Raw genomic sequence first — 13,810 nt, 5'->3', positions numbered from 1 at the left:
GAAGATCCTTAGCAACTGCTCCTCAAGTGTGCAGCACTCCACCGTTATCCACCAAGAAAACGATGTAATGAAGGAGAAGGAGATGAAGAGAATTAGAGTTTTGTAAATCTTTTTTGGTTGAGGCAAAAATAGGGTTTATAATAGTATATTTATAGGCAAAATTTTCAGCTGAAAATTTTCCCATAAAATATTATTATTATTAACCCTTTATTATTCTCACTAATAATTAAAACACCTTTTAATTATTAATCCTTTTTCTAAACTCTTTAGAAATAATTCTCTCACTTGATTTAATTTCTAAAAATTAAATTCTTAATTAATAATATTAAGAACCTTTTCTTAATTAATTTTTAATCAAATAAATATCATTTAATCAATTATTAAATCTGCCAATTAATTATTTATTTCATAAATAAATAATTATCAGCCATTATTAATTAATTCCTCCACCATTAAATCATTCTCTTTTATGGTGTGACCCTGTAGGTTCAATATTAAGCTGGTAGTAGAAATAAATAATAATAAAACTATTTTATCATTATTTATATAAATTCTCTAATTCATTAAATATGATTAATTAATTAATCATATTTATTCTACATCTTGAGGGATACTTCTCAGCATATCGCGACTATCCGGATAATACGAATTCACTGCTTAGAATACTAAGAACCTATTCAGTGAGTAGTTACCGTACAATTAATTCCTTCTACCCTGCAATGTCACGATTAAATATAAGGCATGGAACTTGTGTCAAGCCTATCTTATTTAATCACTTGTTTTCCCATTCACTATGCTTATTTCTATTTAATGTAAATTAGAAACTCGTTTCTAATTTCATTCACTCTGGCCAGAGATTCCTGAACTAGCATAAGTGGATCAGCATTGAACATTTTATTCCTTCACTGGAAGGGATAGATCCTTTATTGATCATACACTATCTTCGTGTACAAATTCCTATACCCAGTAGAGCCCTTATAATTGTCCCTGAAGACTAAGAACTAAACCAAAGCATAGTTCAGTGTACACAAGATGACTATGATGACCTCAAGTCTAAGGATACTTGTACAACTATCACTATGTGAACAACTGCTGACACGTGAGTGAACTCCATCAGTTGTTCAGCTGTGTGAGTCATGTTCAGTGAACTTATTCTATAATAAGCACCTACATACTAGCTATAGTGTAACCACACAAATGTCTATGAGAACAGACATCCTTCATAATGAAGCAAGCATAGTATGTACCGATCTTTGCGGATTATTAATTACCAGTTAGTAATCCTACGACCAGGAACTATTTAAGTTTAGAGTTATCATCTTTTAGGTCTCATTATTATGATCTCATCACAATCCATAAAAAGCTTTACTCTAAATTGTGGTATATCTTATTTAAACACTTAAAATAGATAGAGTCTGCAATAAAAAACAAAACAAGTCTTTTATTAATATCAATGAAATCAAAAACAGATTACTTAAAAGTTATTCCTAAATCCTCATACAAGATTGGACTTAGGACATATCTCTTTCAGACTTGGGTTTATCCTGGATAAAAAACGTAAATACGTTTCCAAACTCTTATTCACAATTTCCGTTTGCTCGCCCGTTTGCGGGTGGTATGTCGTGCTCTTTTTTAACATTGTATCATGTAATTTGAACAACTATTTCCAAAAAGTACTCATGAAAATAAGATCTCTATCCGAAATAATTGAAGCGGGAAAACCATGCAACCTCACCACCTCCTTAATGAACATTGCAACGACTGTGAAAGCATCAAATGGGTGTTTTAATTCTATAAAATGTGCGTATTTAGAAAAACGATCCACAACAACTAATATAGCATTAATCCCTTGTGACATCGGTAACCCTTCTACAAAATCCAACGACACCTCTTCCCACACCAACGTAGGAATATTGAGTGGTTGTAACAGCCCGGCTAGCAACTGCTGAGACATTTTTCGTTGTTGGCATACCTGACACTTCTGTACATACAATTTGATATCTTGCCTCATACCAATCCAAAACTAGTTAGTAGCCATTCTAAGATAAGTCTTTATCTCCCCGGAATGACCTCCCATTGCAGAATCATGATATTCGTGCAACAGGCCTGGAATTAGCTTCGACTTTCGAGCTAAAACACACCTCCCTTTATACAACAATCTATTGTCCACCCAACTGAAGTGCTTATACTCTTGAGAACCTGTTGCTAACTCCTGTTTAATCCGCTGAATGTCAGCATCTATAGTGGACTCAGCTTCTAACACTTCCCAAGACACTACTAGAGTTGCCACCATCTCATTCAATGCCATTTCCCCCACCCGCTTACGTGACAACACATCTGCCACTTTATTTGATGTTCCCGATTTGAATTGAATCTCAAAGTCAAATCCCAAAAGCTTAGTAACCCATTTTTGATAATCTGGGTTTACCTCTCTTTGTTGCGTCAAGAACCTTAGACTTTGCTGATTAGATCGGATAATAAAATGTCGCCCCAACAAATAATGCTTTCACTTGTGAATTTCAAGACAAATTGCAATCAACTCTTTTTCATAAATAGACTTCTGTTGAGCCCTCACTCACAACAACTTATTGAAATACGCAATGGGCTGATTCGCTTGCATTAATACAGCCCCCACCCCATACCCGAATGCGTCGGTTTCTAACACAAAAGGTTGCTTGAAATCTGGCATTTTTAGAAGAGGTGGACTGATCATGGCAGATTTAAGCCTCTCAAATGATTCTGTAGCAATTATACTCCACCCAAAATTGTATTTTTTAATTGTTCGGTGAGCGGTTGCGCAATTTGAGCATAATTAGCAACAAATTTGCGGTAATAACCCGTCAGTCCTAAGAACCCCGCAACTCCCTCAAATTACCCGGTTGAGGCCATTCCACGATAGCTTGAACCTTTTCTCGATCCACCTCCACTCCTTGGGCAGAAATTACATGACCCAAATACCCAATTCTCGATTTTCCAAACTCACATTTTCTTTTGTTTACGAACAAAAAATTGCAATCTAGTGTCTCCAAAACCTTTTGTAAGTGTCTTTGATGATCTTCCTCATTTTGGCGATAGACAAGGATGTCATCGAAAAAAACCAACACAAATTTCCGAAAATAAAGTCGAAAAATATCATTTATCAATGATTGAAAAGTAGTCAGCCCATTCATCATGTCAAATGGTAACACTAAGAACGCATAGTGTCCATCGTGAGTATAATTATGTTTCAGTTAACGACTACTTCCAGCATGCTTCCTTTTTCTTGTAATTTACAAACTTCTTATTCCATAGCCATTACAAATTAAAATCTTGTAGTCCAGCACCAACATCATATTAGGCTCTTACGTTTCTGGTAATTTACATTCAACCAAGAACCCCGTGAATTTATAACTGATCACGATCATAAAGTAGAAGTCCTCCTAGCACATGAATTGGTAGAGATGATATACTATCCCCATGGACCAGACCCCGCAACACTATTGTCAAAATTATTTTTCATGTCTAAAAAGATAATCCAACAAACCCTTGTAGTTTTCTCTATGTTTCCCTTGAACCGTCTCAATTTGGATGTGACGGGCCTGCTCAGCCTTTAATAATCGCATTATCAACCAGTTACATACAAAAGCTCTGCAATTCCTCGTCAGTATCAAGGTGATCAAACATACAGCTCTGTGAGCCAAGGCAAACAATGACGGTAAGTTCATCTATAGACTTGTGTATTAATTCCACTCATCTTCGATATAATTAAGTTACTGCATGTATATATTCTTGCAGTTACTAGGTTGGATGCATCGTAAGCTTCGGCAGAATAGTGGCGAGACACTCAAGGAGTTCTCCATTGGTAAAAATCCATCAAAACTTCTCCTATATACATGATACATCAAATAGGCATCCCATTGAGCTTGATTCAGGATAATAGAAAAGTCCACATTCAATGTCTGCAATATGCTAATTACACCTGAGTGACGCAAATGTTTCACCTGCAAATGTTTAGTCATAGTCGGGGGAGAACACATATCTAATTTACCCCGCAATCGCATGGAATATAAACATCTAACTGATCAACAAAATGAAATTTACTATACCATAGTGTTCTAGTATGTAGATTATAAATGACCATACATTTAAACCACATGTAAACTTGACAAAAAAATAATTGAACTCAACTCCAGGAGTTCACCTTCAGCTTCACTTCCTGACTCAGGAAAGTCTTGATCTTATTTGACAGGGCAGCAATCACTTGATAAACAACAACACTATTACTCAAAGCCAAATTATTGCTCTACTACCTTGAGCAAAACGCAGAGAGACAACCATCCCCGGAAATCATATTCCAGCCTAAAATCAGCAGGAAACAAGGACCTTGGAGAGGAACCTTATGCTTTTTCTGAACTCTCCCATGGTTTTCTTGCAATCGGCACGCTTGGTGCTGACCAAGTTATTGCCGATCCATTAACACCAATATATTCCATCTCTGTTGAAAGCTTAACTGATGAAGAAACTGGAGTAACAGAAAGTGAATTAAGGCTAATAAATGAAGAGTTGGTTAAAGTTTTGGGAGCTGATTGTTATAAGTCATCTGGTACTAGTAGAAACAGCCATGCAAATGCTGGACGAAGCAGCCAAGGAAGCACCATTACTCTTAGTGGAAAGCCCGTGGAAGGAACTGAGAATAGTGTAAACGGGCCAATAACATGTCCACTCCAGGGATACCTGTTGGGCACAGCAATGGGAATGCCAGAGACAACAGTGCCAAAGAAGATACATAAGACATCGCTTGGAGAGCTGTTTCAAAAAACTAAAATGGCAGAGGAAAATTCTGAAATTAAATATGAGATAGGAGAGAAGAGAGCAGAGAAGGAAGAGGATAGATCTGCTGCGAAGCTTTTGAAAAAATTACTGAAGAAAAAAACGATTCATGCTTCTTCTCGGAGTTCAACATCTTCTGGAGGAACCACAGATTCTGCTACAGCTTACAAGAAACGGACTAAGGTATGTTTGCTGATGCCAAAACACTATAGAAAAAACTAAAGTAGAAAGTGGAAATAGTTTGTATATGCTATAGATGATCTACAGTTGCAGGTTCCTAATACTAAAAATCGTTCATGCAGATCCTACGCATGTTCCACAGGAAAGTGCATCCCGAGATCACAGCGGAAACAGAAAAAATTGACAAGCTACAGGAAAACGGTAAGGTGAAAAACATGAGCGAGGGCATCAACAGTGATGCAAACCAGCTGCACCCTGACAAAGATATCACAACATATCATCACAGGCTTCTGTCAAGGGAAGGCACCGGCCCATGCAAGAGCCAGTCTAACTTGCCCCTAGGCACACTCGATGCAAACGATTCATATGGGAACAGGGAGCATTGGATCAAAACAGACACAAACTGTATGTATAAAATCTTGCACCTAGTACTAAATGATCTCTCATGCTTTATTATCTCTGCACAATACATAAGCCACATTCACAACTAATCTGAGACTCAAGCATGCCTTATTGCCTTTATTCTACTGCCAGATTCAGATACTCAAAGACCATCTGCCCTTGTCACTTGGCCATGTCATTAGTTAAACATATAAGTTGTTCGTCATTGATAGTCGATAGATTCGATTACCTCGAAAATATATGATATAGGGAGCTTCTAAATAGGTCAGTAAATACTGCAAATCAATCAAAATAGAACATTTAAACCACAGTTTAATACCAAAAAGTATAATCTAGCCAAATTTCAGACAGATATTAAGAATGGCATAAAAAAATCTGTTACAAAATCTCTAATATGTATATACATAATACACACACATATATATATATATGTTTCTTTGTGAAACTAAGTGTGTGTGCGCACGTGTGTGTGTGTGTGTGCGTGCGTGAGTTTTTGTGTAGACTTGACAAGATGACAGGAGTCCTTGCGTCAAGGTTGAACAGAAGAGGATGAAAAATTCATCACTTTATTGTACATACCACAATTGTGGAAGTGTCTTTTAACTCCTTGTATTTGCAAGAAACGGCACTATTATATGAGACCTGAATGATAACATTCAAATTCTATACAAGGAAAATTAATATCATTTAAAACTTTATGCATATTTTCTTGACAAGTTGCAATAACCTAATTTTATCTCTCAGATGTTCTTGATTATGTTCACGATTCAGAGCTTCGAGCTTAGTCTATCAATCATACGCAGTACAATAGAGAGCATAACATTACAATTTATAGTCAGTGTAGTGGTCAGCATTAACATGAGAATAGATTGTAACTGTGTTCAATATTTTACTTTAAATTAATAGTAAAATTAGACAACAATCAAACATTAGTTTTATTCACTTCTTAATCTAACAACTGACTTAAAAAATTTAGGAACAATCAATGTGTTTAGGTTGGTTGCAACCACATTAACCTGGTAAGTATTCATCTTATGCCAGACTTAGTGCTGGAGCTGTAAAAGGCAGAAGTGGAAGCTGAAGATGAGATCAAATTTGTTGGAATTGGACACTGTAAACATATTTCTACAGGTAAGATACTCCTGATTGCTCCCTTGTGAAATCAGTAGTGTTATTTGAGCTTGAGACAATCATAAGAATAAAAGAGGTTTCCTCATGTAAAATTAAAAAGGTTACATATTTGAGATTGTCATGATTGTAATATACGAGTGTTTGACCATCCTTTACTTTCAGCTTACATGATTAAATTCAAATTTCAACATACTCCTAACTTCTTGAAATCAATCTAACGCAATTTTCACGCTAAATCCATTATATGTGCCTTACTCATATAACTACAATAATCTCCACTAATTTGAACAGAAAATAAGAGATGTAATACTGTCAAGTGACCATGAATCATGAGTGGGTGCAGTGTGCGGGGGTGTGCAGCCTTTTAGGGATTCTTCACTTCCCAGGTGCACTTCCCAGACGCACTGGGCACCGGTTGAGGATACTTGGCTGCGGGAATTATTGAGGATTTAATCTATTAGCTAGGTTGAAGTGCATTTAGTTGTGTTATCAAGTAATAATGATATATGTTATTCAGGATAAATGAACGGATAATAAACTTATTTACTACACTATTTAGTTAAATTTAAATGAAACTCTTGAAATACATGTAAAATATATATTTTATATATATAATATTAATATTTTCCAAGTAGCCACCACCTGAATCCCTGTATTTAACTTTGTCTACTTTCTATTAAAACACTATAATGTTTACATACACGCCACGATACTTGAAATCTTAGATGATAAACTTGCCTGTTAAACACTGCGCCTGGCAGTTGAAGTCTGAAGATGTGTTGCGATTATCGATGGATTCACTGCTTCCTTTCATACTTTCTCTTCGATTCAACAAACAGCACCTGTTTTTTTATGAAGCAACTGACTGAAAACCTCATTGCATGCATGCATCAACTAGTAGCTAGCTAGTTAAAGCTGCAACTCCGATGAAGATTATACAGCTGGCATTGTCCGGTCCTCATATGATCACTTAAGCCAATATCTAAATACACATAAATTAGGGAAAACAGCCTCAAATAAATCTCGAGCACTGCCTGCCTTTATAGACTGAAAATATTATTGAGCCACAATATCTAGTACGTAACCAATGTAGTTCCATCCAAGAAAGGTACACACTTAACAGTCAAGTGAAACATAGGAACTTGGACAGTAACACAACTACAATAAGCTACCCATGAGTTCTCCAGTAAATCCCAACCCATATTTGGGTAATACACGTGTTTATAAAACATATTCTTTTTGTGTCCACTTTCCAAAGAATACTTTTAACAAACAAATAAAGTAAGATAGATGATCAATAAATTAAGGGGTTTCCATCAGCACGAGCTGTCCATAAAATCCACTAGCAAGTCCCCAACCATGCCCCTATCTGGCATCTTTCCTGCAGCACCATATATCGGAGCAAGCCCCCCACTTACTGGACCTGGATTTTCTTTCACCTATAACAAAAGGAAAAGAAACATTAGGTGTCTTTAGGCAGAACTTATCTTTCGGCTTGCCATTTCATATAGTGTTTGTATAATGAATTTAGTCGAGAGCCAACTGTCATGTGCACAATTTTATTGTAACTGGTCTGCTGCTAGTACATTCAAGATATAACTATTACAATATAGCAAAAAACTATCAATACAGACTTGTTCTACCACTTGCACTTAGAGTTAAATATATACATGTATAGTTTAATTCAATAAAAAATCAAACATAAAACACAAACAAGGAATGTCAAGTAATCAACTCTCTGTTATGCATTAAAGAACTTACAGTTTGTACAGAATCTCTCAAATCCTTTAGGAAGCCGTCAATAACCTCCACATGTTGAAGGGTGATGCAGATATGTATGCTGAGAAAAAACAATGTACCTATATGTTACTATAACTATAAAAAGAACACTGCACAACATGTTATGAGTTATTACTAGGGTAATTTTTGTCATATCCTTCTGTATTTAGGAACTACCTGTTAGGTCTTTGCAAGGCATTGAGGTGCCAGCCCTTAGATGACATAATATCATTGATTTCGAATATGTCCAGATTGTGAGATCCAAATGCTACTACTGTCATGTCTGGCCTCCCAACAATATATAATTCTGAGATTTCTTTTAATCTGCAAATGAAAGCACACAGTAGAATGTCAATCTTGATTCTTGATCTGTAAACCCTGAAAGAGTAAACGAAAAAATGGTATATACCCTTTCTGTAGTCTCTTTGAAGCTTCCATGATTTCTCTTGTGTGTTCTAGATACCCTTCACATACCAAAGTAAATTGTTTTGATCCACACAACTTTCAAAGATAAATAATTAACAAAAAATGAGTTCAATATGCACCTTCCATCCCTACAGACATTAAGGAAGCCCAAGCTCCGGCAATTAGACCACCAGGCCTGCTACCAGCCATGGTTGGAGATACATAAAGTCCACCCGTCCACTCAGTAACTGCAGTGTGATAACAAAATCCATATTTTAAGAACTATGTTAAACTTATTTCAGTGTCACCAAATTTCTTGCATGTCACTGTATGTGGTCAATTATGGTATGCAATAAGATAGAAAACTACCACAGTGCAATTTGTTTGGGGTATAAATCTATACTTGGGGTTGCACCAGAATATTTTATGTGAGAGAAGCATTATTGATTTTATTAAATATTTTACGTGCTTCCACGTGCAAGGAGAGACCTCATATATCAGAGCATGGTCCAAGAACCTTCTGAAAGCTATAAACATTCTCAAGATTTCTACTTTTCATTGATAAAGTAACTTACCAGCAACAAATTGGCACTGTCAATGACGGAAGCCAAAAGTCAGCAAGTACCCAGCACACACAATTCAGTCACCAGCAAAAACAAAATGTCACAGAAAAAAAAACACAAATTTTTTTTAAAGTTAGAAGGCTAAATAACTTGCAGAATTAATGCATGAAACTTAAGTAAACAGTATGACTGATTTGATGAAGTGAACTGCCTGGCGTTTACATCTATAACAAACGCTCATGTAACTTATCTCTAGCAATGGCATAGCATATTATTAAGGTTTATAATTATAGAATCAAAATACAATCAAGACTTGGGAAGAGAAAATTCTCTGTGAACTTAAAAATGGTTTCAGGTTTGGTAATCAGAACCTCTTTGAGTTTAAAAAGGCTGCCCGGCACGTGATATAACTAATTGTCAGCCATTCAACAATCACATGTTCCCAGAAATTATATAAAACTTTTCTTGTCAAGAGAATTGGGTTAACTCTTTGGTAGAAAAATCAAACAATGTCCTGGACTTAATTGTGTGATCTTGCAAAAAAAAAAGTGCAACATGCATTACAAAACTCCTCATGCTTTTCTTGGACAAGATGAAGGTACTCAAATTCGCTGCTGCCCCAATTTATTTGGTGGTAATGAAAAGTAAAATGGTGGGCAGGATGATACAATTGGCGCGACTTGTTACCTTTCGGATTTCATGGTTTCTGTAAAGAACTACACTTGTCCCCTTCGGAGCCAACCCATATTTGTGCACGTCCACTGATATTGAAGTAACTCCTTTGACAGAAAAATCAAAAGGTGGAATCGGATACCTGAAACAAAATATGGCGTCAGAAAGGCCATATACAATATTATATTTGGTTATTCTCTTACCAAGAGCAGTTATCAGTAAGGATTAAGGAATTCCTACAATGACATGGTAATTAGTAACTTTTAATTGCAGACCTATGACACACGGATATGAATACATAGATCAATATATTAGTTCCACACCCTGTATATATAAACTCATATAGCAGAACTTTATAGCTAAATGTTCGTTTTGCAAGGACTAAAATCCCCGGATCAGTCTCAGTTTGCATCAGATCTAATCCGTCAAAACACGCTACAACAAATATGTTACCTTATGACATTCAACTAGGAAACTGCAATCTGTGAGATCTCTAAGCATGAAGACTGTCCAATTAGAGGAGCAAACTAAGAGTGCAAAGAAACATACCCAAGTTTACGAGCAAATGGCAACACAAAACCACCAAGGCATAGGTCAACGTGCAAACATATGCCGAATTTAAAGGCCAGTTCACCCAGTTCCTACAGGAATTGAACATTTTGTCAGTTAAGTCAACGAGTACCAGAAATGAAATGAGTAAACGGCACACCTCAATAGGATCAATAATGCCATGTGGAAAACCAGGGGCTGATCCAACAATCTGTATAGTTATTGAGACATTAGTGGGGGAAAAGAGATAAAATATTAAAACCTCGTATTTACTGAGATGCAGAATAGATATTTAGCAACTCCATTCAAGAACAATACCAGTATAGTGTTTTTGTTAATAAACTGCCCGATAGCTCGCGAATCCGCTTGGAATTCTTTATTTACAGGAACACGCCATAATTTGATATTAAAATATTGAGCAGCCTTGTCATAAGCAGAATGGGCAGATACTGGAATAATCCTATGTTTTTGGTAGTTTACAAAAACAATTTTATTATTAGTAGATTAATATAAGTTCGCTGAAATATGGTCTTACAAGGGGAATAAAACCAATAAGAGAAATAAGCAAGCACAGAAATAGGGAAAAAGTTAACACACATTTCTGGTTTTGTGATTCCCTTCCTGGCTTTCATATAATCACGGGATGACTTTACTGCCATTAATATACTTTCAGTTCCACCAGAGGTCATGTTACCACATATTTGTCCTCCAGAACATTTTTCTTTACTTCCTAGTAATGCAGCTGTCATTGCAACCACTTCAGCCTCGCAACGCACAACACTTTGGAAGACATCCAGATGCAAAGGGTTGGTATGAGCAAACCTGAAAGATAACAATATATTAAAAAAAATGAAATTTCAAGTAAATGACTTTATTACACTCAATTACATGTAGGTGTATGATTTTGGTAAATATTAAGTTCTTTAAGACAAAGGATAACATTAACATGATACTAAGATAAAGTAAATGTTAGCTACAATCTGATTTTTAACAAGTCAAAAAGATCCTACAGACAACATTTAGATTGCAGGAAATTCCAAGTTATTAATAATTTATAACATGCGAAAGAGAATTTAAACAAAGAAACTGTTGCAGCAAGAAGATGAAATTGTCAGTTTATATATTTATAATTAGAAAGCTCCAACTGTTGAGAGAAGTTTAAAATGATGTCACACTTGCTTCCCTGGAAAATAACCATCGGGTACTTATCATTATTCATATACCATATATTTGTTTTTTGATAATACATAATTTAAACAGAAATCATGAGGGTGAAGTATACTAACATTGCACATGCCTCGTTTATCAAGGAAAAATGTCCTTCAGACTCGGAGCCTGCAATATAGCTGCATAAAATTCAAAAAATTATTGATTTCTGTAATCTAACCATTTATCTCTATGTATTCAGGTACGAGATTATCTACTTTACAACAGAGTGAGTTGTGCCTTATGATCAGCTGTTCAAAATTCAATAACAAGAAAGCAAACAGTAGACATACACTGTGCCCGAGCATTTGCCTTGCCAAGCCACATCATTTGCTTTTTCATCTTTTAATCTGTCTAGTACTCCAAATCCTAATCCTGACTTTGGCAACTCACTTGCCCAACCATCCCTTTTTGATTTATCAGAAGATTGTAACTTATTAACAACCTGCACTTAAGTATAAGTATGTTACTAGAAACTTTTTTGTATGCCAACTGCAAGTTAAGGCCATATATTTCTAAGCTGTATTCTCCTAAAGAATATCTACGAATTTCATATTAATAGACCAAGTACAAAGATCTTCAACTCATATTCCATACACAAAAAAGAGGAACAAAATGCACGAAGAATGACATGAACAAAGATTTAGCAACTATATTTTTATTGATCCCTATTCTTTGACAAATAATGAGAAACGTTCCCTTTATCATTTAATCGCCTTAAGTTATATTCTAAAGACTAAAGAGTAGCTAAAGACTCCAGTATTATGTAGTATACAACAGAACACGGAACAAAAAAGGGTAACTAAGGACACAACCACAAAGTCGGAGCAAGTAGCAATTATTAAAATAAGTTAAATATAACTCAGTCATCTCCCCTAAGTATCCATTAAACCAGAAACATATATTCTAAAGAAGCTTTTAATGCATATAACAGGTAAAAGATCCAGGTATGCAAGTAAACTTGAAATAAAAATATGCAACACACACAGACACAAACAAGTCAATTCACACATACACACACACACACACAATAAATTGGTATAAGCAGAGCAGATAATCAACACTTCAGCTCAAGTAGAAAAATCAATTAAAAAAGGCCACATCACCTCCAATTAATTCTCAAACTCATACATATAGAAAACAAGGTCCTCCTAATCATGCTCAAATACACACAGCTCAATCAATTTACAAATAATTAATTTAACAGAAAAAAAAACCCAAATATCAAAATATACATATAAATTCTTTATGAATCCGACCTTTTGTTTCTCCCCATCGATATACTTTTGTACACCAGGAACCAATCTGTACCAAAAAAACACAAAAACAGAGAACAAAATTAATAAAAAAAAGGAGAGAGAGGAAGGTTTAATTAGAGGAGAGTTGAAAAGTACTGGTATACTTGAAAAATGACATAAAAACCCCTAGAAGAGCGGCTTTGAGTCCTTTATCACTGATAACACCAATCAAAGATTGAAGAAATGAAGCTAAAACAATAGATAAAATAGGAAACATGACCAAAACAACAGGCTCGTAGTTCGATAAATATTGATTTGCAAAACCTCTGAACTCATCAACATAACTACACAACCCCGACAAGGATTCCATAGCACAATTCAAATTCAACTACTCCTAGGATGGATCTAGATACAATTTTTGTAGGTATAATTGATTAAGTATTGTAGGAGAATATATATGTGTGTGTAGAATTGTGGGTTTTGGCGGGTTGTATTGTTACATGTGAAGTCGATGAGGCCTATATAACAGTGTGCTGCTTCATTTTTTTTTGCTATCCGACAAAACAGACTACAACAAGTTTATTTTATCTGATCGTACTGTTATTCATAGAGTAGTATTTTAAAACCTTTTTAGGATGATATTTGGGAACCTTTGTGGGAACTTACCTAACACTGCATATGATGTGATTATATAATCTTGTCCTACATTACAAATTTAGAATACATTAAGCTTTTTTTAAGAAAAAGAATTATTAGCCAAAAAACCCAATAAATTTGTTATTTTTTTGTAAATTAATTTTTAAAATTTTTTATTGGCCAAATAAACCAACAAACTTTGCTAAATTGTGAAATTTTAGTTTAAATTAAATAAACAAA

General features: G+C 35.2%; 2 protein-coding genes across 2 annotated transcripts; one reads left to right on the top strand and one right to left on the bottom strand.

The window, feature by feature from the left end:
• Positions 1 to 3,467: 3,467 nt before the first annotated feature.
• On the top strand, positions 3,468 to 6,670 carry LOC141659055 (protein LAZY 1-like). Its single transcript, XM_074465789.1, has 5 exons — positions 3,468 to 3,694; positions 3,775 to 3,841; positions 4,229 to 4,992; positions 5,112 to 5,394; positions 6,433 to 6,670. Exons 1-5 carry the CDS (start codon positions 3,689 to 3,691, stop codon positions 6,450 to 6,452), a joined length of 1,140 nt encoding a protein of 379 aa, XP_074321890.1. The 5' UTR covers positions 3,468 to 3,688; the 3' UTR covers positions 6,453 to 6,670.
• Positions 6,671 to 7,519: 849 nt separating this feature from the next.
• LOC141659054 (sphingosine-1-phosphate lyase) lies at positions 7,520 to 13,537 on the bottom strand. Its single transcript, XM_074465788.1, has 15 exons — positions 13,099 to 13,537; positions 12,956 to 13,001; positions 11,990 to 12,141; positions 11,777 to 11,836; positions 11,088 to 11,312; positions 10,809 to 10,950; positions 10,651 to 10,701; positions 10,491 to 10,582; positions 9,957 to 10,083; positions 9,282 to 9,297; positions 8,847 to 8,954; positions 8,711 to 8,765; positions 8,479 to 8,625; positions 8,284 to 8,362; positions 7,520 to 7,961 (listed from the first exon to the last, which is right to left on the bottom strand). Exons 1-15 carry the CDS (start codon positions 13,302 to 13,304, stop codon positions 7,839 to 7,841), a joined length of 1,629 nt encoding a protein of 542 aa, XP_074321889.1. The 5' UTR covers positions 13,305 to 13,537; the 3' UTR covers positions 7,520 to 7,838.
• Positions 13,538 to 13,810: the final 273 nt, after the last annotated feature.

The sequence above is a fragment of the Apium graveolens genome, chromosome 5 (assembly GCF_009905375.1).
Source record: "Apium graveolens cultivar Ventura chromosome 5, ASM990537v1, whole genome shotgun sequence".
In the NCBI taxonomy this organism is placed as follows: Eukaryota; Viridiplantae; Streptophyta; class Magnoliopsida; order Apiales; family Apiaceae; genus Apium; species Apium graveolens.
This window is presented reverse-complemented; position numbering and strand designations above follow the sequence as displayed.